This window comes from Melospiza georgiana, chromosome 13 (assembly GCF_028018845.1).
Source record: "Melospiza georgiana isolate bMelGeo1 chromosome 13, bMelGeo1.pri, whole genome shotgun sequence".
Taxonomy (NCBI): Eukaryota; Metazoa; Chordata; class Aves; order Passeriformes; family Passerellidae; genus Melospiza; species Melospiza georgiana.
In genome coordinates this window covers 2,294,998-2,321,481 of record NC_080442.1, presented here as the reverse complement: position 1 = coordinate 2,321,481, position 26,484 = coordinate 2,294,998, and the positions used below count along the sequence as shown (strand labels likewise).

General features: G+C 52.9%; 1 protein-coding gene across 1 annotated transcript in view; it reads left to right on the top strand.

Moving 5' to 3' along the window:
• Positions 1-26,484, top strand: part of ZNF609 (zinc finger protein 609) — a 61,816-nt gene that overhangs the window by 9,373 nt on the left and 25,959 nt on the right. Inside the window, exon 2 of the mRNA XM_058033143.1 lies at positions 4,120-4,984. Within this exon, the coding sequence (XP_057889126.1) occupies positions 4,238-4,984 (747 nt within the window). The 5' untranslated portion in view covers positions 4,120-4,237. The remainder of the gene's footprint in view (positions 1-4,119; positions 4,985-26,484) is intronic.

Here is a 26,484-nt window from a genome sequence, read left to right as displayed (position 1 = left end):
CCTCTTGTTCGTGCCAGCTGGCTCGCGTTCAACATTTCTCTTTTTTTTTTCTCTCTCTCTTTTTTTCTCTCCTCTCTCCCCCAGCTCTAGAGAGAGGGGGCGGGGAGAAAGGGAACATCTTAAAAAGAAATCTGCAGAAAAGACATGGGAGTTACTTAACAAAAATCCAACCCAAACAAGCCCAGCTGGGGGATTACAGGCGCGGTGGTAGGAGCTGAGTGGGGAGTGAGTGCAGCAGCGTGGGGAAGGCAGTGTGTCCCCCCCCACCACCACCCCGAGTTTCTTTAGTCGTAAAAGGAAACAAAAAGGGATCTCATGCAGAGGCAGGGGATGGGGAGAGCAGCCGACTGGCTGCCAGCAGCTGGAGGAAGGGCCTCAGCACTGCAGCCCCTGGTGCTGCTGCCTCAGCTCGGGGCTTGCGGGGAGCCCTTTGGGGGTTTGGCAGGCTGGGGGGGCAGCATCCCTTCCGTGCCCCTTTGCCTCTTTAGGGAGGGAGCAGAGGGCTCTGCTCTCCCGGGTCATGCTGGCCAGAGCAACCATCTCACCAAACCTTCTGCTCCCTGCCTTGTGCCCGCTGGAGGAAATGCTGCATCCTGCAGATTTTTCTCCCCCCTTCCCTGTCCTCTTTGCCGCTCCTTCTTGTGGGCATTCCTGAAAGTTAATCAGGGTGAAAATTGCAGTCAGTCATGTCTGGAAACCACCAGAGGCTAATCCTGGAGCGCTGCAGGCTGGAGCACATGGCTATGAGACAGTCTCCCTATGTGTGGGCTGGCTGCTGCCAGGAGAAGAGCTTTCTCCTACATCTTGTCGCCCTTGGGCGGTCAATCCTTCCCACCTTTGGTCTCCTGGCCTCCAGCAACCAGCAGAGAAGGCCGGGGTGGTGCGGGTTCGGCAGGTTCTGAGCATCCTGCACGGGTTTTGGCACATAGAGCCAGGGGCTGGCGTGGTTTCCTTGCTGCCTTTTGGAAGTGGAGCTGTTCTGGTGGAAGAGCCGTCTCTAGGTGTGTGTGCAGCCCTGAAAGTGAACTTTCAGGTTTGTGTCTGAATAGGGTTTGGCTCTGTCCCAGCCCGTAGATGTGGATTATAGAGGTCTCAGCACCTAATGGAGCTGAATTATTCATGTCTGGTGCTGTGTGTGTGCAGCATTCCCAAGCAGAAAGCTGTCTCCTTGTAGGATCTGCGCTCCAGGACTGCTCTTAAAACGCTTTGTTGGCAGGTCTCCAGGCCAACAAGTGAGCACATGCTTTTCATGTTGTGCGGGGATCAATCCTGCGATGGCAGGAGGTAAGGGGAAGGACACGTTTACAGCTGAATCAATCTCCTCGCTCTGTTTTCTGAGAGGCTGTGATTTGTGGCAGCCTTACTCCCCCGGCAGGAGGGTGGGGAGGATCTGGATACCACCCGGTGCTTCTCCAGCTTGGGCAAAGGAGGCACTGGGAAAGGAGCCTCTTTCTCTGGGCCATGGGCTGTGCTAGCCAGGGGCTCCTGTGCACCCAGAATGATGATGGTGGGTCTGGCTTGGGAGTGGGACTCCAGATGCTCCTCTGGCTGTGGAGGCTGAGCCTGCAGTAGTGGAGCAGAGAAATGGGGAGCTGGGATGGGAGTTTTGGGGAGGGAAGAAGCTGTTGAAAGTGCTTTAGAACCACATGCAATAGAGCATATTCAGGAGATTCCCCCCAGATCACGTTCCAGGGTCCCAGCCTCCAGCTCTGCTCTGGAAAGGGCTGATCCCTGCCCCAGTCCCTCTTCCTGTGGTGGCATGTCTTGAGTTCTCAGCCTCACTCTCGTCACAACGTGCCTTTGCCCTGCTCTTGCCAATCCAGCATGTTCCTGTCCGTCCTGTTTGTGGTTCCCTTCTGTCTGCCCTAGCAGAGCCTGGGCTCCCTCGGCACCTCCTCTGCAGGGTGAGGGTTTTGCTCCTCTTGTTTTCTAACCCTTTGATTGTTCCTGGCTCTCCAATTGCCAGGGACCCAGCGGACTTCTGGGCTCCTTCTTGCTTTTGTTGTGGTAGGAATTGGCAAAAGCTGCTGCTGTTTGCAGAGTTTCAGACCCAAGTCCCGCTCATCTGCTGTCCTTATTCTACATGTATAAATAATACTTACGGAGATGTGTGTGCGTGTGTATGTGCACGTTTGGAGCAGCAAGGTGAATTCCAGGGTGGGAGTGGAGAGCTGGCCAAGCTGGCATTGTGCAGGTGTTGCATGGAGCAGGTGATGCTACACATGTTACAGTACAGCCCTGTGGATTGTCTGTTGTTTTCCTGTCACTGCAAGGTCAGATCCTTGTCTGCTTTGCCCTCTGACCTGAGCTCACCGTGGCTCTTTGCCTGCTCCAGCTTTGGGTTGACAGCTCTTGGGTTTGGAGACTGAACTTCATCCTCTGCTTTCAGCTCCTGTGGGTTTTTCCTGGGCATCAGTAGTCCACTGGTTCATTGGGATTGTTCCTGGATTCCATGCCTCAGCTTAGGGCTGGGAAGGGATTGATATCAGCCAAAAAACTGGTTCATCCAGCTCACTACTGGCTTTGCCCACCTGCAGAAAGGAATTGCCTTGGATCCATGACACGAAGAGTGTCGTGCAGGGGTGAGGTGGTCGCTGCCAATTGCTGGCCCCATTGATGATTTGGAGAGAGGCTCTGGAGAGGCAGGTTGATGGGATTGGACACACCAGCTTGGGACTGGGGAGCAGGTGCTGGAGCAGGAGGAGGAGGAGGCGGCCATAGAAACACGCAGGTCAGCTTTGGGAAGCTGCACAAAGTGATCTCCTGATTCGGCACTTTCCCTGCCGCTGAAATGAGAGGTCAGTGCTTTTCATTTCCAGCTTGCACGCAAGCCCCCCAGCTCCTGGGGTTAAAAATCTCCGTAATGACCTGTCAGAGAGCGGATTATTAGCTGTACAGAGCTGAGGATGCTGTGGGGAGCAGATGGAAAATGGTCTGGCTGCGGCAGCCTGGCTGATGAAAGAATCCCTGGCATTTTTACAGTGTTTGCATCTCTGGAAACGCACCGTGAAGCTGCTTTCCAGGCTCCTGCCTGCTGGGGTTTGAAGAAATTTGTGTGTGTGTGTGTGGTGTGGGGTTTTTTTGGATTGTTTTTTTGGTTTTTTTTACTTCTCATTTCTCTTTAAGTCACCTGTTTTTGAAGTGTCACTTGTAAATAGTACCAGGAGCAGGCAGGCCTGGAGCTTGACGGCCAAGGGGAGGACAGTGCTCCTGGAGAGAAGCCTCATCCAAATGGGTGGTCAAGGATTTCTTAAGGATTCTGGAGAGCAGGTGGCCTTGCTGGGCGGTGCTGGGAAGAAGCTGTTACATGTGTTAATTATGTCTCGTCAGGGTAATTGCCGTGACTCGGGTGCTGTGTCAGGTTGCGCGTGGGTGTCTTTTTTGTTTCTCTCCCTGGGGGCGAGGCTGGGAAGCCGGGAGGAGATATTTTGGGCTCACCAGGGTCAGCTGTGGCGTGGGCAGGTAGGGATGAGCCCCCTCTTCCCAGTTAAGACTGGCTACTTATACAATTGCATCTCTGTTTCCATTGGAAGCTTATCGTGACCAGAGGTAATGGTGGTAAATGCTCCAAATCTGGGTACTGTGTTTCTCTGCCCAGAGGTGTGGGATGGGAACCCTTATGCTTCCCACTGCAGTTTGGCCTTTGGTGATTGCTCTGACACATCCCAAGTGTCACAGGCACTCTGAAAGCCTGGGATTTATTTCCCACCCAGGCACTTGACTCCCCTGGTGAGCAGCTCTTGTGCCTCGCAGCGAGGCTGGCGTGGAGAGGAGCCCTCCCTCTGGGTGGCATTGGCAGGAGAGGAATCAATCCTCCCTCCCAGGGGCAGCGCTCGATAATTCAGAGGGAAATGGTGAGCGGGGAAATGTGTGAGTAATGTCTTGTTGGAGCCGAGAGCCGTGACCTGCCAGGGCTGGTATCGATCGAGGAGCGGTGCCAGATGGCCGCTGCTGCGGGGGCGGCTGTGGAGCAGCCCCAGCCCGGGGGGTGGCAGAAGGATGCTGAGAGGGGGATTTGGGAGGTTGGGGGTTTCACTCTGCCCACATCTCTCCTGCCTGCAGGTGTGCCTGTCCGTGGCTCTTCGTGTGTAACCCTGTTCTCTTTGCTCTCCCTTCCAGCAGCGATGCCGTCCCCTGGGCAGACCCGGACCACTGGAAGCCCCCCAAGGACGTAGGAGACCCCCAGGGCGTAGAGGCAGGGAAGAGCCTTGAATCGTGAGGGGCCGTTAACTCTAAGATGTCCTTGAGCAGCGGAGCTTCCGGAGGGAAAGGAATTGATGCGAACCCGGTTGAGACGTATGACAGTGGGGATGAGTGGGACATTGGTGTAGGGAATCTCATCATTGACCTGGACGCTGATTTGGAGAAGGATCAGCAGAAATTGGAAATGTCGGGCTCCAAGGAGGTGGGGCTCCCGGCACCCAACGCAGTGGCAACGCTACCGGATAACATCAAGTTTGTGAGCCCAGTGCCAGGCCCGCAAGGCAAGGAGGGCAAATCGAAGTCGAAAAGGAGCAAGACTGGTAAGGACAGTGGGAAGCCGACCCCAGGGTCCTCCCTGTTCACTCCCAGTGAGGGAGCTGGTGGCAAGAAGGAGGTTCAAGGACGCTCTGGGGATGGTGCGAACTCGGGTGGTTTGGTGCCCGCCGTCGCCCCGAAGAGCTCGGAGAAGTCAGCCAAGGCGTCTCGCAGTGTGGCTGGCTCCAAGAAGGAGAAGGAGGGCGGCTCATCCAAAAGCAAGAAGGAAAGGAGTGAGGGTGCGGGGACTGCGGCAGAGAAGGAGCCCAGCGTGCTGCAGCCCCTGGCCCTGGCAGTGAGGGTGGGACAGTATGATGGGGGCCAGGGGACAGAGCCTGCTGCTGCTGAGCAGCTTGGGAGTATAGCTATTGACACGGGAGCTGCGCTCAATCCCTTGGGAGTAAAGTCGGAGCTGGAGGATGGAGAAAGTGAGTGCCGGCAGCTGAAAAAGGTGAAGTCAGAAAAGGTAAGAAAGGTGTTGGGGCGTGGGTGCCATTGCTGCTGCTCACATGGCGTTTGCAGTGACATGGTGTTGTGGGTCACCAGGGGTGGGACTGTGTGTCTTGTACTGCTGGGGCCAGCACTGCCATGTGGCTGGTGCCTCCTGGTTTTGCTGTGAGTGTGGTTTGGCCATGTGATGTGCTGGTGTCTGGGCATGGCGGTGGAATGACACTGGTCAAGCTTGGCTTCTGGGAGCCGTGGGAATAAATCACCTGCAGACTGTGTTCTCTGAGCCATCCTGCTGAGATTTGGTTTTCCTCAGTGCTTTGGCTGTATGGAATAGGTCCAGGCCTCTCTGGTCTCTGTCACTCTGAAGTGACAGAGGTGGTGTCCTGGTGCTTTGTCTGCTACATATCCCAAGGGGACACAAAGAGTGTGTGCTGTGCTCCGTGTCATGCTGGCTTCACCGTGTGTGTCAAGGTTTCCTGCAGCTCCCAGAGGAATGTATTTCTCTCCAGTTGCATCATGTGCAGAGAAGGATCCCTTAACACATTAGTGGATGTGGGATCTGCCTGGGCATGTGGGTGAGCACAAGGAGCAGGGCTGGCAGGAGTCACCGCCTCGTTCCCAGGTCTGTCAATGGTACATGGGCTCTGTCCCACTTGTGGTGGTGATCCAGGGCTGGTGGGTGGCTGTGGGTGATGTTTGACGTGTCAGTCCTCTGCTAACACGTGGCAGTGATGCTGAGCTGGCCAAGCTGCTCTTCCAGGTCACCAGAGGCACAAAAAGCCCTGTCAATGGCAGATGGCCATTGGGTGAGTGGCTGCTTGTCCATCTGGGTGCTGCTGGGCTCTGGATGGCTACTCTGTGTCTGGATGTAACCACTTTTCAGGACTCTTCTCTGGTTTCTGAGGAATCACAGTGTCTGATGTGATTTCTGGTTCAGATGGGGAAGGCTTTAAGTGTGTGCTTTTAAGTGTGTGCTTTTCCTCTGTGCCAGCTGCACACAGGGTGTTGCTGGTGTGTGCCTGTGAAGCCGTGTGTGTGTCACACACAGGGTGAGCATCACGAGCGTGTGTGCTTGGGTCAGCTTGGCCCTGTTGCCATCCACATGTGCCAGGGTGTCAGGACAGTGGCTGGGGAGTATGAAAAGCATTGTCACCATGTTTGCAGCCAGAGGTTCCCTGGGAGGATTTCTGCTTTGGCACGGGGATCACAATGTGGGCACTGGGATGGGTGGGGAGGGCACAGTGGCGTCCCGGGGCGGGTAATTGAAGCCTGTAAAATTCAGGAGTGGCGTGGAGACATCTTGTTCCTTTGTCTGTGCTGGCAAAGAAACCAAAGTGGATGAAACCAGGAAGAGCAGCAGATGCTCTTTTGCATGATGGACTGGAATGCTGCTGCTAAAAGCTGTGGATGCTGAAAGTCCACCTGTGATTTGGGGCACTTGAGTGGGTTTGTGGAGGAGAAACTCATCAGGGGGGTGTACAGGGCAATGTGTTTTGGCTTGGGGAAAGCATGAGGAGGACAGAAGCTTGGGAATTGGTTTGGGAAATACCTCAACATGCTTGGCTGTTGTGTTCCCTCATAGCCATCTGTGCTGGCTGCAGTGACAGCCAGCACTGGAGCTGGCTGGACCTTGGGTCATACCCTGCATGGCTTTGCTGTGTTCTTGCAATTAAAGATTCATTTCTTTCACTGATACTGCTGCAGAAACTCTTTGCAGTTGGAGATACCAGTGTGATGTGTGGTGTTGGTGGACGAGAAGCTCCACACACCCTGGTTATGTGTGCTGGCACCTGGAAACCCCTCTGTGTTCTGGGCTCGTTCCCCCTCTGGGCAGCAGGGGAGGTGGGGGGGATTTTGCCCCTGCTCAGGTGAGACTGCACCTGCAGAGCTGCCTCCAGCCATAGGATCCCAACATGAGGAGAATGTGAAACTGCTGGAGTGAGTCTACAGGAGGCCATGGAGATGCTCTGCTCTGGAGCCAGGCTGGCAGAGCTGGGGGTGCTCACCTGGACAAGAGAAGGCTCCAGGGAGAGCTCAGAGCCCCTTCCAGTGCCTAAAGGGTCTCCAGGAGAGCTGGAAAGGGACTTTGATCAAGGAGTGCCAGGACATGGGGCAGTGGCTTCCCACTTGGAGAAGACAGGGCTAGATAGAGTATTGGGAAAAAACACTTTCCTGTGAGGGTGGTGAGGCCCTGGCATGGGTTCCTCTTGGGAAACTGTGGCTGCCCCATCCCTGGAAGTGTTCCAGGCCAGGTTGGACAGGGCTTGAAGCAGCCTGATCTAGTGGAGGTGTTCCCACCCATGGCAGGAGGTAGAAAATATGGGCATTAAGGTCACTTCTAACCCAAACGATTCTATCTTCTCCATGCTGACACCTGGTGAGATGATGTTGCCATTTTACTTGTCCAGATTGAAGCATAACCCCCTTGCTGAAAGCTCAGGCTGGAGGGCTGATCCCTGTTTTTGAGAAGGGATTTGATGTCTGGATCTGCAGGAACATGTGTCACTCAGGAGGAGGCATTGTCTGTGTTTCATCAGCCTCCTGGGGGCAGCTGGATGGCTTCCTTTGGGTCGGGAAAGCCGTGGGTGAGGAGAAGAAAGGTGTCTGCATGGTAAGGGCTGGGAAAGCAGTTTTGTGTCTTGAGGAAGAGACTGAGGCTGGGTGGATGCCTGGGGCAGGGTGGAGGACCAATGGGATGCAATGGGGGATGTGGCCTTGGGCTCATTCTGTCTCCCAAAAGCTGCAGCCATGTCCCAAAAACTGCGTGTGGAGTCCAAAGGACAAGCCAAGAGCAGAGGTATGTGCTGGCTGTGGGAGGGAGGGCAGCTCCTCCAGGCAGTGCATCGAGAGCATTAAGGTGGCAGGTTCATTCTGGCCTGGGGACAAACCCTGCTTGGCAAGCGAGAAACTTGCTCAGACTGAAACAGGAACAGGCAGAGCGTGACTCAGCCCAACCTTTGGTCTCCGTCAGCTTGTCCTTTGCTTAACCCTGCGCTGCTCCCACTTCCGTTTCGGGCAGGGGAGCTGGTCTCCATCTGCACATGAAGAAAGGCAGTCTGTCTGTCCCTCCACTGCTGCAGCCTGGGCTGGGTGACCTCCCTGGGGTCAGACACAAGGGATGTGTGCTGAGCCAGAAGCTGCCAGCCAGGAGGCTCTGTTATCTCCATGGCTGGAATAATGAGCACTTTGGCAGGGAGTGCTTTTCCTTGATGAGTGCTTCAGTGCTGCAGCCAGCTTTTGCCCCAACCAGCTCGCCCCATTTGCCTCTACTTCTGCTTTTGTGTTCTTCCAATATCTTGCTGTAGGGTTTGGCAGTCGTTGTTGGGTGTAGGAAGGAGCTTTGGGTTTTGCCAGACGCTTTTCCACATCAGTTGGTGCTCCATGGCTCTGTCCATAGGGGGGTTCACCCTTGCTCCCATGTCTGACACAGCAGTGATGCAGCCTGTGGACATGGCCCTTGGGCTCCACTGGATGTCTTTTGCCAGTGTGACCCCCTGGTTCTGGTTGTTGCTTCCTGGGGTGAAGCCTCAGGAGCTGAATATCCCAAATATCCTTTTTCTTGGTGTGGATCTTGGCTTGTTACGTGCTCTCCTCAAACCTGATGCCATCAGTGTGTTGGGGCACAGGTGATAACTTCTCCAGGGATGGGGCTGATCTTGATGAAACCCACTGGTGATAACCCTGCTGAGACTTTCCAGGATCTCTGGGATGGGCTGAGCCCCTTGAGAAGGTTTGGCTGTGGTCAGTGCCTGGGCTTGGTCAGTCCTTGGAGCTCCAAAAAATATTTGGAGGGGCAGCAGTGGGAGCTTAAAATACATCAGGGAGAGAAAAGAGCTTATGCTGGTGGACACATGAGCGTGGCTGGGTCAGTCCCCGGGTCACTGGGGATGGCTGGAGCTGAGCTGGGGTTTAGTTTGCTTTGCTTTGCTTTGCTTTGCTTTGCTTTGCAGGGACGCTGGTGCTGGGAGGGAATGGCAGCTCGGTGAGCAGCCGAGCTCAGCAAAATGGCCGTGCACGGAGGAGCAGCGCTGCTTTTGCCCCACCAGCTGCCGTGGCACGGCTGAGCTGGCCTTGGGGCTGGGGGCTGAGCTGGCCCCGTGCTCAGCAGCCCTGCACCCACCCCAGTGCCCACCCCGGGCCCCTGTGCCCGCTCCCGGCGCTCCGGGCCGTGCTGGCCCAGCCCGGGGATGTTGAGCATTAAACAAAAGAGCCTCCCAGCTCTTGGCTGCCGCTCCGGCTTTGTTTTGATTGAGAGGTTGTTCAGCAGGAGGAGGGAGGGTTTTTTTTTTTTTTTTTTTTTTTCTTCTCTTCTGACGAGCATCCAGATGTGATGCTGCTGCAGACAAGGGAAAGGCAAACAGAAGCCGCTGGAGACTCGGCTCTTCTGAAAAGCCTCTCTGGGTCACGTGTGCTGCGGTTTTGGGCAGCCAGGAGGGTGGGTTCATCCGTGTCCCTCTGAGGGAGAGGGGGTGGAAGCCACCGGGGCATTTTCTTCTTCTGAATTTCTCCCAGGGCACAAATTAGTGATGCCCTGTGCGTGCTCAGAGCAGACATCCCTGCTGCGGGTGACCTGATAGAGAGGGGCTCTTGTAAGATGGGGGACACTGCAGTGTGTTCGCACCAAAACTGGTGAGAAAATGCAAGAGGGAGTGCTTGGGGTCAGGTGACAATGGGGACAGTGGGGTGGTGACACCACACCAGTGGCAGCTTCCAGAAAAGAAATACACCCAAAAATGCATCTGTGCACTGTCCCTGCTGCTGCTGGCTTTTCCAGCCGTTTGCAGGGTGGCTTTGGTGTCACCTTTGTGGACCTTCTTGCCCTAATCCAGGATTGCAGACCTGCGTGGTGCCTCCAGTGCTGGTCCTATAGCCTCAGTGCGACCCCCAGGTGCCAGATGTCCTGCACCATTACTGCTTGACCTGGAGTGAAATCATGGTTGCCTTTTTTCAGCCATTTTTCTACTGCTGGGGGAAGGGATGAAACTTGGCTGTGCGTGCAGAAGCAAGGATTGAGGTGAGGGATTCCTGTGTGACCCCAGCTCACAGAGCTGAGATCTCCCAGTGCCTCTGCTGGGTCCAACAGGAGATGGCCACAGACACTCTTAGGATCATTTCTTGATGTGGGGGAGAACCTGGATGAGATGTTGGGGGTGGTCCCAGCCTTCTGCTTTGAAGACGTGCTTGGGATTTTGACTCCTGTGAGGTTCCTTGTCTTGGGGCCAGAGTTTGGATGGAGAAACTCCCAGTGGAGCTGTTTTGGTGAAAACAGTTGTTTCTTTTTCAGCCTCTCCAAAGCTGGCTTTGGAGCTGGTGCTCACCCTGTTCTTTGTTTACCCCAGGGATTTTCAGGGCATGTGGGAAACCCAGTGCTTGGGTAGGGACCTGGAGAAGTTGTTTCCCATCCCTTGCTCTGCAGGGATTGTTTCTTTCCAGGCAGTGGCAGCCAGCCTGGCATGGGCAGCTCAGGGAGGTGGCAGGGACGTGCAGGCAGCTACCGGCTCTTGCCTGATCCTCTCGCTGTGGTTCTTTTTCTCCAGCAGTGCTGGAATTGGCTGCCTCCAGAGCTGCTGACAGAGCTGTGTTGGGAGTCCTTGGGAATGACACCACTCGTTTCCTTATTGTCCCCGGCTCCGCCGCCCAGAGCCTTCTGCTCTAGGAACAAGGCAAGAAGGGGGCACGCAGCCAACATGTGTCAAGAGCTACAAAGGAGGAAATTGGCCTCGTTCACTTCAAACCATGGGGTTACTGCTGGAGTTTTGGCTCCTGCTGAGAGGTTATTTATATGTGGGCTTTCTTTTATAACCACTGGATGTAGCAGGCTGGGAGTTCCAGCTGATCCCACCTCTGAAGGCTTTGCAAAGGGAAAATTGCATCTTTCCCTGGTTGCTTTCCCAGATGGCCGTGTTAGGAAGGACTAAAAGGCTGAGTTAGCTTTGATGCCCGACCCATCAGCATTGCTGTGTCGCAGTGAATTGGCTGTCATGCCAAAACATGGCTCAATCTCCACCAGAATGGACAGCAGGACGTGTGGCTCCCTGTCAAGGACATGGTGGTAGGAAATGGAGCAGTGCTGGGAAAGAAGAGAAAAAACCTCCCCGCTCCTGAAGCGTGAGAGCAGAATGACACCGTGGTAATCAGAGGGCTGATGGAGGGGAGACAGAGGTGGAACAGCCCCTTCTCAGCTTCCTTGGTGCAAGTGACCTGCGAATCTGCTCCCCCAGTGCTTTGATGAGAGATTTTGGTGGGAAGGCCGGCGGGTGATTGATCCTGCTGACTCACGGACCTGATTCCTCCCTTGAGAGCGATGGCAGCTGCTGGAGATGGGTCACATTTTGAGGCTAACGGGCTCCGGTAGACTCTGTGGTGTTTTTTTGCTTTGCTTCCAGGCTGGCGGTAGCTGCTCATTAGCCTAATGACCCCAGTTACCCAGCACCATTTATCTGCCGAGGGAGATTTCTTTAAAGGAAGATTTGCGCCTCTGGAGCGCTGTGCAAGCCCGAAGGCTTCAAAACGCAGCGAGCTGCTCCCGCAGCCCTGCCGGGGAGCTGATGCAGGGGGAGTGTGCCAGGAATAACCCGCTAATGAGCAAAGCTGCTTCTCCACCCGGCAGCCAGGGAGGCCACAGGAAAGGGCAGCAGAGCACAGGCTGCCTGCATTTCCCCTCCTATGCTTTTAGAGGCTGCTTGGTTGGGGATTCGCTGCCTTTTCCTTGTTTGCTGCAGGCATGACATCTTCTGTGCCACTGCTTTCACAGTGCTGCATTGCTCTGCTGCTGCTCTCGAGGATGCTTTGGGCTGGAGCTGTGAAATCCATCTTCCCTGTGAATCCTTGTGTGCGTGCAACCCTGGAGATGTGTTGGGCAAGAGGGCACTTAAATAAATCCCCAGAGCTGAAGTTGGGCAGGAGAAAAGGCAGTGATGATTGCTGTGGACTTTCTGGGGTGGTTTTGTGACATTCCTAGCCCGTGGTGATCAGTGCCTGGAGCTTGAGCGCTCATTGGGTGCAGGAGGAGCCACCCCAGGGCTCAGAGCTGTGGAGCAGCAGCTGGGAGAGCAGCCCAGGGCTGGGATGATTTAAAGCCACCAGCAGCCTGACGATATGTTGTATTCGGTGACAACATCTGCTCGAGTTATTCCTGTCCCTGTTACTCATTCCTGCCCACAGACCAGCTCAGGGAACTGATCTGATGTAAATAAATGTGCTCAGGGTTTTCTGGGGTGAGCTCAGCTTGTGGGCTGGCATGGATGGGGCATGGGCAGTGGTGATGGCACTGGGGCTGGAGATGGGGTATGGCAGTGATGGTGGCACCTGGGGCTGGACATGGGGGCTTTGCTGGGGCCATGCTCTGGTGTGTAGGTTTAGGGGCTCACTGGCCCCTCACAGGGCTCACAGTAGCTTTGGCAAGCTCTTCTGAACCCAGGAAAGCACGTGGTGCCTGTGCTCCCCATCCCTCCTCCTCCTGTGCCCCCAGCCTTGCCAGCTGAATGGTGCCAGCTCCATCCCAGTGTTCCGTGGGCAGGATAAATCCCTTTGCAGGAAGATGCTACCGTGGAACTTTTGTACTGTGTGGTGATGGCATCTACTCACATCTGCTGACTTTTCTCCTGTCCTTGACACTGAGGTGGCTTTTTGGTATCTAGATTTACCTTAAAATACTTTCTGGCCCTCGTTCACTTGGGATGTCTTGGAATGTGTTGTGGTGAATAGTGCAGAGAGCATGCCTGCTCTGCAGGCCTGAGCTGGAATTCTGGTTGGCATGTGGATGTGAGGTCACCATGTTTTGGTGAGGGGATGGGATGTGATGAAGCTCAAAAGTGGATTTTGTTTGGTGCTCAGAGAGTAAGAGAAGCCCCTGGGCTGCCCTCCCTTAATGCAATTGCTGGAGCCTGTGTGTCTCAGTTTCCCCTGTGCTCTGCATGGATTGACTGCTCTTGTTAGGCTTGAGCATGGGGTTTGCTGGGGGGAGCATGAGGGTGCAGAAGGCACCATTGCAGCTACAAATCCCATGGTTGTCGTACCACAGGTTGTGGTTTGGTTTTTTTCCCAAGGCAGAAAGTAATTTCCTTCTGGGAAGCTCTCTGTCTCCCCCAGTTACCCCAGAAACGCAGTTGTGATATTTCCCCAGGTACAATGCAAATGAAAGCTGTTCCCAGACTCCCCTCTGGCCTACCCCTCTCTGCACTCTTTGGGATGCAGGTACACTGCCTCCCACACTGGGAATGGCACTCTCATCTGGTTAACAGATAGCTGAGGCATGTTCTGGAGTCAACTGCGTGCCATGTGGCTGGTGGTCATCATCCTAGGATCAGCCCACAGAAAAAGGACCCTGGAGCTGGGGCTTGGTCCTGTGTTCAAGCCTGACTGGAGGAGGGAGAGCTGCAGCCACCCAATGGGTTGTCTGTGGATGGTGGCAAATGGAGTCTTGGGATCTGTTATCTGAAAGGGAAGGTCATCCCAAAAATCACTGGTACCAGTGCAGCTGGGCTGCTCCATCATGGTGGTGGTGGAGAGGGAAGGCTCTGATGTCCTTGTGGTCCCACACCAGACATGGTGCACACTGAGAGCCATGGCTACTGTGACTACACCAGCTCCAGGCAAGGATTTCCAGCTGGAGCTGCCCTGCCAGCTTGGGATCCTGACCAAGCCCCAGGTCTGCACTTCTGTGTCCCTCTGACCCATGTGGTATAAAGAATGGATGCCCCTTTGAAAGGGTTTGGTGAAAGGGTGGTGAGGCATTGGGACAGGCTGCCCAAGGAAGTGGTGGAATCACCATCCCTGGAAGTGCTCAAAAAGTGTGTGGCTGTGGCACTTGGGGTTTGGTGGTGAGTGTGGTGGCACTGGGTTAGTGACTGGACTAGAGGTGCAGCCACTGGAGGTCTTCTTCAGACTTCATGAATTTATGAAAGCTGGAGCCAAGTTCAGGGGATCAAATGGCCAAGGGAGGCTTGGAGGAACAGAAGGGCTCTGGGTCTGGGCTCTGTGTGCTCAGAGGCCAGGGGAAATTGCTTTCCAAGGCTGAAAGGGGAGGATGGCTGGGCTCCAGGCAGCTCTTGGAGGTGGTGACAGGGTCATCAAACAAAGCAAAGCCTCTCCTTCCCGGGTGGGACCAGTGGATCTATGGGGGCTTTGTACACAGAGAGAGGTTTCAGGGTTTGCAGGGCTGTTTGCTGTTCTGTGGCTTGCAGGGGAGGAAGGTGACTGTGTCTATGTATCATGGACCTGGTTTGCTGACAGCAAGGTTTCTTTCTTTGCTCAGCATTTACATTTCAAGGTGCAGGAACTCTTTGGGCATTAGTGTTTTATGGTTTCACAGGCTGGCTGTTAATGCTTTTCTTTGTGGGTAGGCTGAGGGAGCTGGAGGGGCTGAGTGGTGAATGGCCCTTTGAAGGAAACCAGCCTTTTGGTCAAACCCCTGTGGCCATGGGAAGAGCTGCCTGACCTGGGGGAAGAGTCAGAGCCCCTTGGTGGTGGGGAGAGCAGGTGGTTTAGCTCTCAGACTGGGTCTGGATCCTGCATACAAAAAGCCAAGGTTGCCTGTGAAGCCACACCCAAACATGACCAAATAGGCCATGGCTTTGCCAGATCACTGCCTGGCTTGTGGAAGAGCCAGGTCCCAGAAGAGGCCCTGCTTTGGAGGGGCTCACAGCCTGTGTTCCCACTGCTGCTTCCTCCAGACCAAGGAAACAGGAGCTGTTGGTGTTCCCTATGATGGATCCCTCAGCAGCAGCTTGGACCAGGGTGTGTCCTGTCCACGTGGTCTCTCAGTAGGGTCAGTGTATTCCTGTTCCCTCATGGACCATGGGGAGGATCACAGCATTAACAAATGGAAGTGTTGGGATTTTCAGGCTGTGCACTCATCAGCAATGCCTTGGCTCTGGCAGGAGCAGCTCCCTGTGTGGGGCCCTGCAAAAGAGGAGGACACAGCAGAGAGGGCAGCAGCACATCTGGTTCTGGTTTTTCTTGTATGAACAGAGGCTGTTTTGGGGTTCCCTTGCACCACCCCTGTACAGTGTGCTTGAGCCCCAGGGCCAAATGTATCTGCCTGCTGACAGGGAGGGGGCTCTCCTCACCAGGAGCCATCTTCATGGTGACCTGATGGCCTCCAGGCCACAGGAACCAGTGACTAGACTGGCAGGTGCCTGTTTCTGGGCAAGAAACCAATGATTTCATCCTCCAGGCCACCAAAGCAGACAGATTTTTCTGGGCAAAGAGGGGATCCAGTTTGGTGCAAATCTCAAGGCGGTAGCACAAGGAGCCTGTGATGAGAGGTTGTGATGAGAGGTTGCCTTCTCTTTTGAAGTCACCATCATGAACCAGAGCATGTCAAGTAGTGCTGAGAGACTGGAGTAAATTGGATGGTTTTGGGCAGGGAGATGTGTTACAGTGCAGTGCTTTACTCCTTACCACTGCTCCACTGTTGTGTGTTGTCCCAAAGCCTTTGGGAATGTTCCTTCCTGGCTGACCTGTTTCAAACATGATGCTGAAGCAGCACCCAGTGAGGTGGCTCAGCAGCCTCTGTCAGCTGAGCAATCCCAGCCTCCTGCCAGGGAGTGAGGCCATTAAATCCCAGCCTCCTCTGGGAGCTGATGGTCTGATATGGGAGATGGAAGGAGCGTTGCTTTCAATTTCCTTTTGATCCTAATGAGCCAGTGTGGGAGACTCAGATGGCTTGGCTGTGTTGGGGGCTGTTAGCTCCAGCACTCAGAGCTGCTCTCAGGTCTGCTTTACTTCTCAGTTCTAGGAAATGGAATAAAGAGAAAACCACTTAGGAGGATTTTAATCAGAACTTGGCAGAAGAACTTAAGGAAACCCAAGAAATCTTCTGACAACCACACTTCACGCTGAGATTGCCAGTGAATGGGAAGGGCAAAGACAGGGCTTTGGCTCAGGTGGGTTGGGTTTCTTCTGGCTCCTTTAATGGGATGCCATTAGCATTCCTGCCCTCCCTGGCTGGGAGGGGAGGGGGAAAATAAACCTTCAAAATGCTGGAGACTTGTCAGCTGGAAATGAGGCTGAGTCCTCTGGGAGTAGATGATGGAAGTCATCCCAGACCTGCTGGAGATGGCCAGCGTGGTTCAGGAGGAGGAGTTGATGTAATTTTTACTGATAGTGTCCTTGGAGTTCGAGAGACTCTCGTGGTATGGTTGAATTTCTTCAAGAGTTGATCTTGGCAGGCTGGAGAGGTGGGTCTGTGTGAAGCTCATGAAGTTCAGCAAGGCCAAGTACAAGGTCCTGCCCTGGGCTGGTGCCATCCCTAGCACAAAAACAGGCTGGGTGGAGAATAGATTGAGCACTGCCCTGGGAGAGGGGCCTGGGGATACTGGTGGGTGACACATTGGATGTGACCTGGCAGTGTCTGCTTGTAGCCCAGAAACCAACCTGGGCTGCATCCAGAGGGGTGGAGCTGGCAGGTGGAGGGAGGGGGCTCTGCCCTGCTCAGGTGATTCCCCACCTGCAGAGTGCCTCCAGTCTGGAGGTCCAACATCAGAAGCTGCAGGAGTGAGTCCAGAGAATGCCATGGAGATGCTCAGAGAGCTGGAGCTCCTCTGCTCTGCAGCCAGGCTGGGAGGACTGGAGGTGTCCACCTGGAGAAGAGAAGGCTCCAGGAAGACCTCAGAGCCCCTTTGACTGCCTACATGGTCTCCAGGAGAGCTGGAGGGGGACTTTGGACAAGGGTCTGGAGTGCTAGGACAAGGGGAAATGGCTTCCCACTGCTAGATGGGATATTGGGAATAAATTGTTTCCTATGAGGGTGGTGAGGCCCTGGCACAGGTTTCCTGGAGAAGATGTGGCTGCATCATCCTTGGATGTGTTCCAGACCAGGTTGGATTGGGGTTGGAGCACCCTGGTCCAGTGGGAGGTGTCCCTGCCCATGGCAGGAGATTGGGAAGAGATGAGTTTGAAGATCCTTTGCAACCCAAACTGGTCTGTGATTCAGGGGTGCTGAGCTGTTGCTGGTGAGTGCTCTTGGGAGTGAGAAATCTGCTAGGAGGTTCAAAGTCCTTGTGGATGATGTCCATTTTCAAACTGAGATGTGTGAGGAGTGGACAAACCTGTTGCTGTGAGGGGAGATTTCATCAGCTCTCCAGATCCTCACTTAGAGCTGATGGCGAGTTTCCCATAACATCTTTCTTGTCTCAGCTGTAACTCCTTTTGTAAATTGTTATTTTGGAATATTTGATTAAAAAACCATGGAGTGGTATGAGTAGCTTGACCATTTAGGGGCAGGAGAGTTGCAAGAGCAGTTCTTGCCTGTGTGTCCTGCAGCTGGGTAACCCAAAACAGCTTTTGTTTTCTGATTCCTGGGGAGGGGAACATGTAGTTCTGGTTTATGAGTGTGGGCCTGGCAGAAACCAGAAATTGCTGAGCAGAAACCCCCCCAAGTTGTGTTTATTTGTAAAGGGCTTTTCAAGACTGCATTGTACCACTGCTTTTTGTTTTACTGATATTCCAGCATCTGGACTGTTTTCCTAAATGTGCTTTCATCCAAGGAGAGATTAAGGGAGTGAGAAGTGTTCTGATAAAGCTGCCAAAAATAATCTTTGCTTGAGACTAAGTACCGCTCTTGGGACTTTGTCTTGTAAAACAATTTGTGGGTGAGCATGAAGAACCATCCTAGGAAGCCCCAATGCTCAGATTGTTGTTCCTGCTGGGGGCTTGGAGGACTATAAATTTTCCACAAGAGTGTTTGAATTTGTCACGTGTTGCCTGAGGTGATCTAATAGCAGTCAGGGAAGTTTTGGGAGTTTGTGGCTGAGTGACTGAGAGTCAGAATCCAAGCAGAATCCCTGAGAGGAAAGATCTGTATGCAGTGTGGTTGGATTGATGGGAGCACTGCTGATGCACACATCCATCTTCCTCACACCCCACAATGGATTGCTCACGGATGGGTTGGCATCTCCTGTGACAAGCTGATGTAATGAGGGTGATAGCTGGTGTAACTTTAGGTGCTGAGGATGTGATGGTGGCAGTGTGATGCAGATAATCTGTGAGGTTTTGTATGAAGATCCATCTGAAAGTAGGTTGGTGCCACATTGGAGCAGTTTGGCTCTCAGCACCTGCCGAGGTGCCGAGCTCAGCAGAGCACAGCAGCCTTGATGCTGCCCCCTTTGTCATCCTCCTTCTGGCAGTGTTTTTGCTAAAAATCACATGTCCTTATGCTGTGACTTTGTTTGACAACTTGTGCAGTGACAGGGAGCTGAACTTCTTCCTTGATGAGATATGTAGGTACACACGGCATGTGTTCTCCAAACTTGCGTGGCCCTGAAGCAAAATATGGTTTGGATGCCATCTGCTTCCTGAAGGGCAGAGTCAGAGCTGCTGGAGGGAGCTCAACACACTTGTATGGGCTGTGTGTTGCCTGTGCCTCTCCCAAAGGAGCTGGGATTGGGTCAGCTCAGTTAATTCACAATCAGCAAGGCACTGTTACCAAAAGCATGCTCACAGGAGGACTTGCTCTGAAACTCTTGGCTAGTGGCTTGTGTATCCCACCTGGGAATCACACCATGGCCTGTGAGCAGGTGATTGAAGTCATGAGCCATTGAATATCCTGAGTTGGAAGTAACTCACAAGGGTCATCAAGTCCTACTCCTGGTAGGCTTTGACTCCATGAAGTTATGGTATTAACCTGGAGGAGATAGTGTTGGTGGGTCAGTGTTCCTACTCAGGGATTTCTCTTGGCTCTAGGAACAGCAACTCTGGAAAACACCATCAAAAACCACCTTGGTGTCTCTGCCTGTGGAGCTGCTCAAATGGCTGAACACATGAGTGCTGGCTGGGAGCCCTTCTGGCTGCTGCCTGGGGTCATGGTGCAGGATGGGGGCCCTGGCTCTGGAGGCTCACTCAAGGTTCCAGCTGGCTTGTGACCCAGTGAGGCTGAAAGTAGCCACTCTTCCATCTGGGCCAAGAATTTGTAAGGGTTTAATCACCCTGTCCTGGCACTGGGCTGGCACGCTCTTCCAGTGTCAGATTTACTGCTGTTGGCCCCTGAATGCCCAGTGCAGCTTGCTTTTATGGAACCCTGCTTGCTTTTATGGGACCAAAATTAACATCTCAGCATAGTTAGACTTTTTAATATCATTTGAATGTCCAACACTGCAGCTCTTCAGCTGGTTTCTTATGGTGAGGTGATTGTACTGTGTGTGTGCTTTTGAGTGAAGTGTGACCAATTTGGTGAAAATTTTGGTTTTCTCCTTTACTCATATCTTCTCTGCACAGGGGAAAAGAGTTTTATTTGGGTGTATCTTTTGTGGCCAGGGCTCCACGTTCCTTCCTGAGCTGTGTGCAGCCTGGTAGTGTTTAATGGGAAGAAACAAATGGCTGAAGCAGCTGCCTGGGCTTCACCCTACAGAGGAGATGGTTTGGGGGGAGTGGGGATGCAGAGGGGGACTGCCTTGGGCTTGAGGCTTGATGCAGAGTTTCATCCCTGAATCCCTGCAGGATGTGGGATGTTGACACATGGATGTGAGTGCACCACCTGGAGAAGTTTGAAGGTATCTCTGCCCATGGCAGGGGCTTGGAACTGGATGAGCTTTAAGGCCCCCTCCAACCCAAGCTTTTTTGTGGTTCTGTAAGCTGAGTTTGGTTCTGGCAGGTAATCATTTCAGATCAGTGATGTCCTTCTCTGTGGTCTTTGCCCCAACATTGTCTGTTTTCTTGCTGCTGACAGCTTCAGTGCCTCTGCCATTCCCTGCTGTTGTCCTGGTGCAAGAAGCAAGAAAGCTGGAGGAGCCAGGTGTGGTTCCATTAGTGTTTCATAGATTCACAGGCTGCTTTGAGTTGGAAGGGTCTTTTAAACTCACCTCATCATCTTGCCTTTGTCCTAAACCACTCTCAGCCCAGCCAGGTTTTAGGAACAAGCTCTCTGGATATAGCTAGTGATGATTTGGTGATGATCTCTTGGAAGATGGGGGATCTCAGTGTCTGTCAGCTTCTTCACAGGTTTGTGTTCAGCCTAAACCTGGGCACAGGAGCCTTCCTGCCTCCTTGTGCAGTCACTGGAGCTTTGCTGCTCCCCCAGGAAGTGTCCTGGCTGCTCCTGGCCACCCCTTCCCACATGGACGCTCAAGGGTTTGTGCAACCATGTGGGGAATTGGGTCAGGGACATGATCCAATTAAAAGCTGTGCTGAGTGGCATCGAAAGCAGGTTTTAACCAGGCAGTTTCCTGACAGTCCACAAATGCCTGTTGTTAGGAAAAGAGGGCTTTGGACCACAGCAGGAATAAACAGCCATGGGTGGATTGTGGTGGGGTGGTTTCTTCTGGTGGTGGTGCTGGTCCATGAAGGCTTGCTGTGTTGGTAGGCAACTGTAGGGACAACAAACCTGACTCCCACTTGGATTCTGGCTGGTGAGTGTTTGTTTTCTTCCCAGGGAGCCCAGTCTCACTCCCTTGTGTCTGTTTTGAGGCTGCCATCGCCCATGGAGAGCCTCTCATCAGGCGTTTCTCAGGCTCCTTCTCTTCAAGGGTGCAGCCAAGGGCTGTGGTCACAGGGGAGGGCTGGAATTGCACTGCACCCATGCCCATCCTCACTGCCTGGGGCCAAGGGGGGTTGCCTTCAGTAATCGTGACTAATCCTTTAATCTGTATCAACACTGATAGGTATTAAAGCAGCAGATAAGGTTCAGACCATGGCTTGGAGCTCAGCGATATCCCCACCCTCTTCCAGCTAAATCTGGGCTGATTGTGCTTTCTCTTAAGGGGACCGTGCTTGTTTGCTGAGCAGCTGCACTGGGTTGAGAGGGTGGATTAGCTGTTCACAGCTGGAACATGCCCTTGTTGCTGGGCTCCAGCTTGCCAGACAAGTCCATTGATCTGTCTCTGGTGTTCCTGGTAACCAGCATCCCGTGCTTCCTGGAGCAAACCCCTCCAGGTTTGTGTTCCTCTGGCAGTCAGCAGCAGATCTGTAGCCTCCTGCTTTTTATCTGTGTTATTCACCTGGATAGAAGCCTGATTCAGTTGTAGACACTTCACAGAGTTCTTAAGCAAGAGCACAAAGCTTTCCAGTGCTGTGGATCTGTGGTTCCTTGCTGCCTGCTGCTCACAGCAGGATTTCCCTCCTCCCCCACCTCCAGAGCACCATGTCCTTCCCCTCCAGACCTTCTGCACTCTCTTCTTTTTGGGCACCTTTCCTCATGGCTGAGATCTGTGATGTTCTCACTTGTATGGCTCCTGGGCACCTCCAGTTACCCAATGATGCATCTCTGGACTCCAGAGCTGCCTGTCCCGTGTTTGGTGGCACCAAACCAAGCTGGTCATGCTGGGAAGAGCTGCTCCTGGTTGAGTTCACTGTGCAAAACAAACTGTCCCTGTTGTTTTTGTTGTTGGAGGCTCATCTGCCCTTTCCCTGTCCTCTTCCAGCTTCTCCCCATGCTCCTGGGATTGCTCTGAGTTTGCCACTGGTTCCCTCATCAGCAAAGCCATGGTTAATCCTTCCCATAAATCCTTTAAGCTGTTAGCAAACAACCCCCTTCTTAAAATTCTAGCACGCAAGCTGGGCTGGGACGGAGCCTGGCTCACAACCCCAAAGTTCCATTTTTGTTCCCAGATTATCACCTCTGGTCCTTCCAGGTCCCACTTTTGGCTGGCACTGCAGGCTTCTCACCGTGGCTGTGGAGCAGTGGATGGCTCATGCAGGTGTGTGGCCTTCCATGGTACATCTGAGGTGTAAAAACACTCAGGTTCTGGATTAGCTAATGAGGGGGTCCAGGTGTGGCAGGTGCTTTGAAGTCACAGATGGGAGTATGTTCCTTAGGTTGCATGTGGATGAAGTCTCATCTCTCTGTCCTGTGGGACAGAGTGTGTTGGTCCTGTGTCTTGTCTACACAAGCTCAACATGCAGCTGATGGGGCCAAAATGGGCTAAAAAAATAAGAGTAAAGCTTTTTTGTGGTCATGCTCACCTGTCTGCACCCAAACTCTCACATCTTTGCTGTTTTGCTCTCAGTCATGACTGTTTGGCTCTTTTGGATTTGTTTGTTCCTGTAAAAACACAAGGTTGGTCAATGTTTTGGGCTGTATTTTCATTGGTGATTAGGTTAGGAGCTTCAGGTGTTGTACATCTTTGTTGGAGGATCTCTGAATATCCCTTCCTTCAAAAGTTGACATCCTCCAAGGCATTTGGCAGAATCCAAGAGAACAAAAAATTGGTTTCTCAAAGTCTCAACCCACGTCTTGAGTGAAATTTGGTTTTTCCCTTACAAACTCCTGATGAAATACAGTTCAGAATTTATGGGATTCTCATTACAAGACTCTCATACAAGAACCACAAACCTTTTTCCACTGTTGATCCCAGTGGGAGGAAAGGCCCTGAGACTCCCTGAGGAGTACTGAATGGCATCTTGCTGCTGAGTGGCTGCATCTGGGAATTACTCAGTAAAACAGAAGGAAGGGGAAAAAAAGGTTAATGCAGTGTTGGCAGCAGGCAGCTCCAGAAGCTCGTGTCCTTCAGGCTGCCGTGATTCAGCTCGGTGACTTGAGTGCAGGTGGTTCTCAGCTTATCCCTCAGGTCTGCCAGAGGAAAAAGGATTTGGAGGAAATACCATATTAAATCTAAATTTCTGAAAAATTGATTTCTTAAAATTGATTTTTTGGGAAAAAAGCGCATTTGTCAGCAGGGGCTAATTGTAAAAGGCACGTGGCTTGTGCACACAGCCCTGTGAGCATCCTCTTTGCACAGGCTGTTTTCCTGCTTTTGTAGCTCTGCACCAGTGTTGGGATTCATGGAGCAACCAGCTCTATCCTGATGCCTGTAACAGCACAGAAACCCTAGGGCTGGGTTTGGGGTGAGTTGAGGAGGGAGAAGACCCACGGGCAGATGCCAGGCTGCTGCAGAGCTGCTCCCATGAGCCCTGCTCCTGCTGCCAGCTGCCATTGTGCTTTCCAGGAGCTCTGGTGAGGGTCAGCCTGCAGGCATTACCTGCTTCCCTGCAGGCTGCTGTGATGATCTCCTACCACCAGCAAGCATGGGCTTGAGCAAAAGCCAGTCACCTGCATCTACAGGGTTGTATTTATTATTATTTTATTTTCTTGCAAGCAAGCTGGGTGATCTGAGCTGGGCTGTTGGCACTGCATCCTGTAGCATATGACAGATAATCAGCCTGGCTGCTGGCCCACGGAGGAGGTGAGGCTCCTGTGGATGTGTGACCTGGGAAGGCACAGCAGCTCCATAAATCACTGCCTGCTGCTGCCCGTGCCTTGTGCCTCTCTCTCTTCAGCTTCTTGGCAAATTCAATATCTGCTGCAGGGCTCTGGATGGCTCCTTGCCACTGGGTGAGCTTGCAGTCAGTGTCTGTGCAGGGCAGGGAGGCAGGGCAGGCTTCTGTCCAGTCCCTCACCCCCTTTTATGTCATTCCTCAGACAGAGAAAATAACTTGGATAAATGGCTGTCTTGCTGTGTTCCTTGTGCTGGGGAGCACGGCTCCTTATGGACACCAGGACTCTCCTGCCTAATCCTCCTGATAATGGCCTGAGTCTTTATCACCAAGGATTGGTGATAAAGGGTGGGTTTTCTGGGTTTTGAGTGCTGGTGCTCAGTCATGGGGTGCATCAGGTTTCTGGTTTATGGGGGTTCAACTTAGCCAGGTCATTGCTGCTCTGCTGTGCTCATTCCCAAACTGCCCTGGGAGCAGCCACATGCTGGAAATGGGGTCTGTGCTGCTGAGCCTTTTTGCAGAAGCAGTGGAAGCTCCTTTGGGGGTGCCAAACACCCCATTCCTGGAGGTATCCTGAGAGAGAAGTCACTGCTGCCAGCACCCTGCTCCAGGAGATGGGAGATGCTCAGCTCAAGGAACAGGATCCCAGCAGTCTGTGAGGAGCACAGAGGGCAGAGAGGGCACTTGCTGCTCTTTGGGTGGGAAGGGAAGTTGCTGATGTGATGGAGAAAGGCTTTTTCCCTCTGCCAAGCTGCCTCCCACGTCTCTCCCTGCGTGCACAGCGCTGCCCAAGGCGGTGTCCTCGGCATGACTCCAGCTGCGTGCCAGCTCTGCCTTTCACTTGCTCCTCTGGGGTGTCTGTACTTCTCCACTTAGTTTGGCGCATCTCCTTGGCTTTTCCCAGGCTTGTTTGTTACTTATTTGCCTAGCTACTGTTACCATATCCAGGAGGGTTCTTCAGGTCCCCTTATTCCTCCTGTCCTTTGCTGTTCCTCCATGTCAAAGGAGTGATTTCCAGGCTTTTTACCAAGTTTCAACTGTTTAATCCCATTGAGCCCCTCCCAGCCCTAGGTCCTTTCCCAGTGCCCATGCAGCTTTTCTCAGGTGTGGGATCTCAGCGCCTCAGGACTGAGGTGCAGAGTGGCCGAGACCACCCTTGGGGGGGCTTGGGAGTCCTGGAATGTTGCCAGAAGTGTCTGGTGGCTGGACTTTGATCCTGCACAGGAGACGACACCTGTATGAGGATGGGAGGATTTCACTGGGGTGAATGGTGAAGGGATAAGTTAATTAGAGTGTAAAACACAGAGTTTGGGATTTCTGTACAGGGAAGTCTAATGAAGTAAGATGGAGGAATTGGGGCGTGTCCTGTCCTTCTTCTTCTTCTTGGCCTCCACCTTCTGTGGTGATGTTGGCACTTTGGGATTGGTTATTACTAAAAGTGCACTGGTTAATAAGGGTAAAAGGTATTGGGGAAAAATGATAAATATTGTATACGTAACTTTGAGTATAAAGATAGGTGACCTCCCCGGGGGCTCTCAGTGTGCTCATGGCTGGCTGCTGTGCAGACTCTGTCGGGCCAAGAGAAAATCTTTTAGATAAACAATTAATAAACACCGAGACCAAGGAAAACCCTGAAGCCTCTTCTCGTCCTTTGAAGCGCCGGCTGTCCAAGGCCACCCTGGGCCTTTCCAGGCCACCCAAACAGCCGAGAAACCGACACTCAGGCTTTCATCCCTGCAGCCATCAGCTTCCTTCTCTGAGACACTGCCCTTCAAATGCCAGTGTTTGGTTTTTTTGGCCAAGAAGCATCTCTGGGATGTGCCGTATCAGCTGTGCCCCTCTCCTTTGCCAGCAGCCTCTTGAAGGCCCTTGGGAAGCTCTCTGGTTGTCCCCACGTGAGCTCTGTGATGTTTAGGGGACACTGCCATGGTCTCTGCTCTAGAGAACACCTGGATGGTGTTCAGACAGGAACCACTCCCCTGCTTTGGCTTGGGAAAAGCCAGCATCAGGTCAGGTGTTGGCAGAGATCCCAAATGATGGGAAGGGTGAGCAGTGAGGACTTTTGCTGCCAACACCACTCTGAGCACAGGGGTTGCACAAGTATCCATCCATCCATCCATCCATCCATCCATCCATCCATCCATCCATCCATCCATCCATCCATCCATCCATCCATCATCCATCATCTTGCCTTCATGCACATTTTCCTGCCTTGCAAAGCCCTGGTTCTCCCTGGCCAGTGCCTGCTTTCCTATCCCCAACCTGCAGACCAGCAGCTCATTAGCATGTCCTGGCCATCCCAGAGCTGCTGGTTGGCACTGTGGGAACCTTCTCTCTCTGTCCAAACAACATCTTGTGTGATTATTATCAATAAAAAGCTGTTGTTCCTTTTCCTCAGGTATGAGCAGGAGTACAGGATGTGTATGGACATGCTGCCTGTGTGTTTCCAGGAGAGACAGTGTGATTAAAGGTCAGATGGGTTTATTACTGACAGAAATGCATTTTGGCTGCTTCAGGCTGGAGCAGAGGTATCAAAAACTGTTGGACAACCATTGCAGGGGTTGTGGAACTTCCAGAGTAGGCTCTGGAAGACTGTCCCACTGATAATGAGGAATTGTCTCTTACAGGGTTCCATTAGATCATGGCACTGAGCAAGTGGCATTCCTGGGAGGGATTCTGGTGTCCTGCTTGTCCTACCTGCCTTTGTATTTTTGTTGTTCTTTTTTTGTTTTAACTTTCCAAGATCCTATATAAAAGACTATAAAAAATAGTTATGTCACTAATTAAGAATTAAATGCCAAGAAACACTGTGGAACTGTCTTCCCAAAGAACCTGGAAATGTGGAGCTGTGGGGTGGTGGCTTCCCCTGTGCTAAGGACATTGTTTTTATGCATGTGACCCCAAACCCTCAGCATTTCTTGGTCAAAGTGACTCTTTTATCATCCCTCAAAGCTAACTATTGGGCAGGGAGAGCCCTGGAGAGGAGATGTGGAGCTCCCTGATCCCTCCCACCTTTCTCCAAGGCAGGAGAGGAGATGGAGGAGAGGAGATGGAAACATGCAGCCAGCAGGTTGTTGAGCCCAGTGCTGGCTCCTTGTTGACTTTTCTTGCCTTGGAAGAGCTCTCTGCAGCTGGGACCCCTGGCATGCAGGCAAGGGGTGCTTAATGACCACTGTGGGCTAATCCATTGCTGAGCTCATGGCTGCTTTCCCAGGCCAGCACTGGCTCCCCATTCCTGCCCTCTATTTATGCCCCTCTTGCTGGGCATAAAAACCTTCCAGGCTCTGATTTGTGACTCTGTTGTGTGTTTCCAAACACACCTTGTGTTATCCTCCATGGACTGCCTGTTGGAGCTGAAAGCACCGT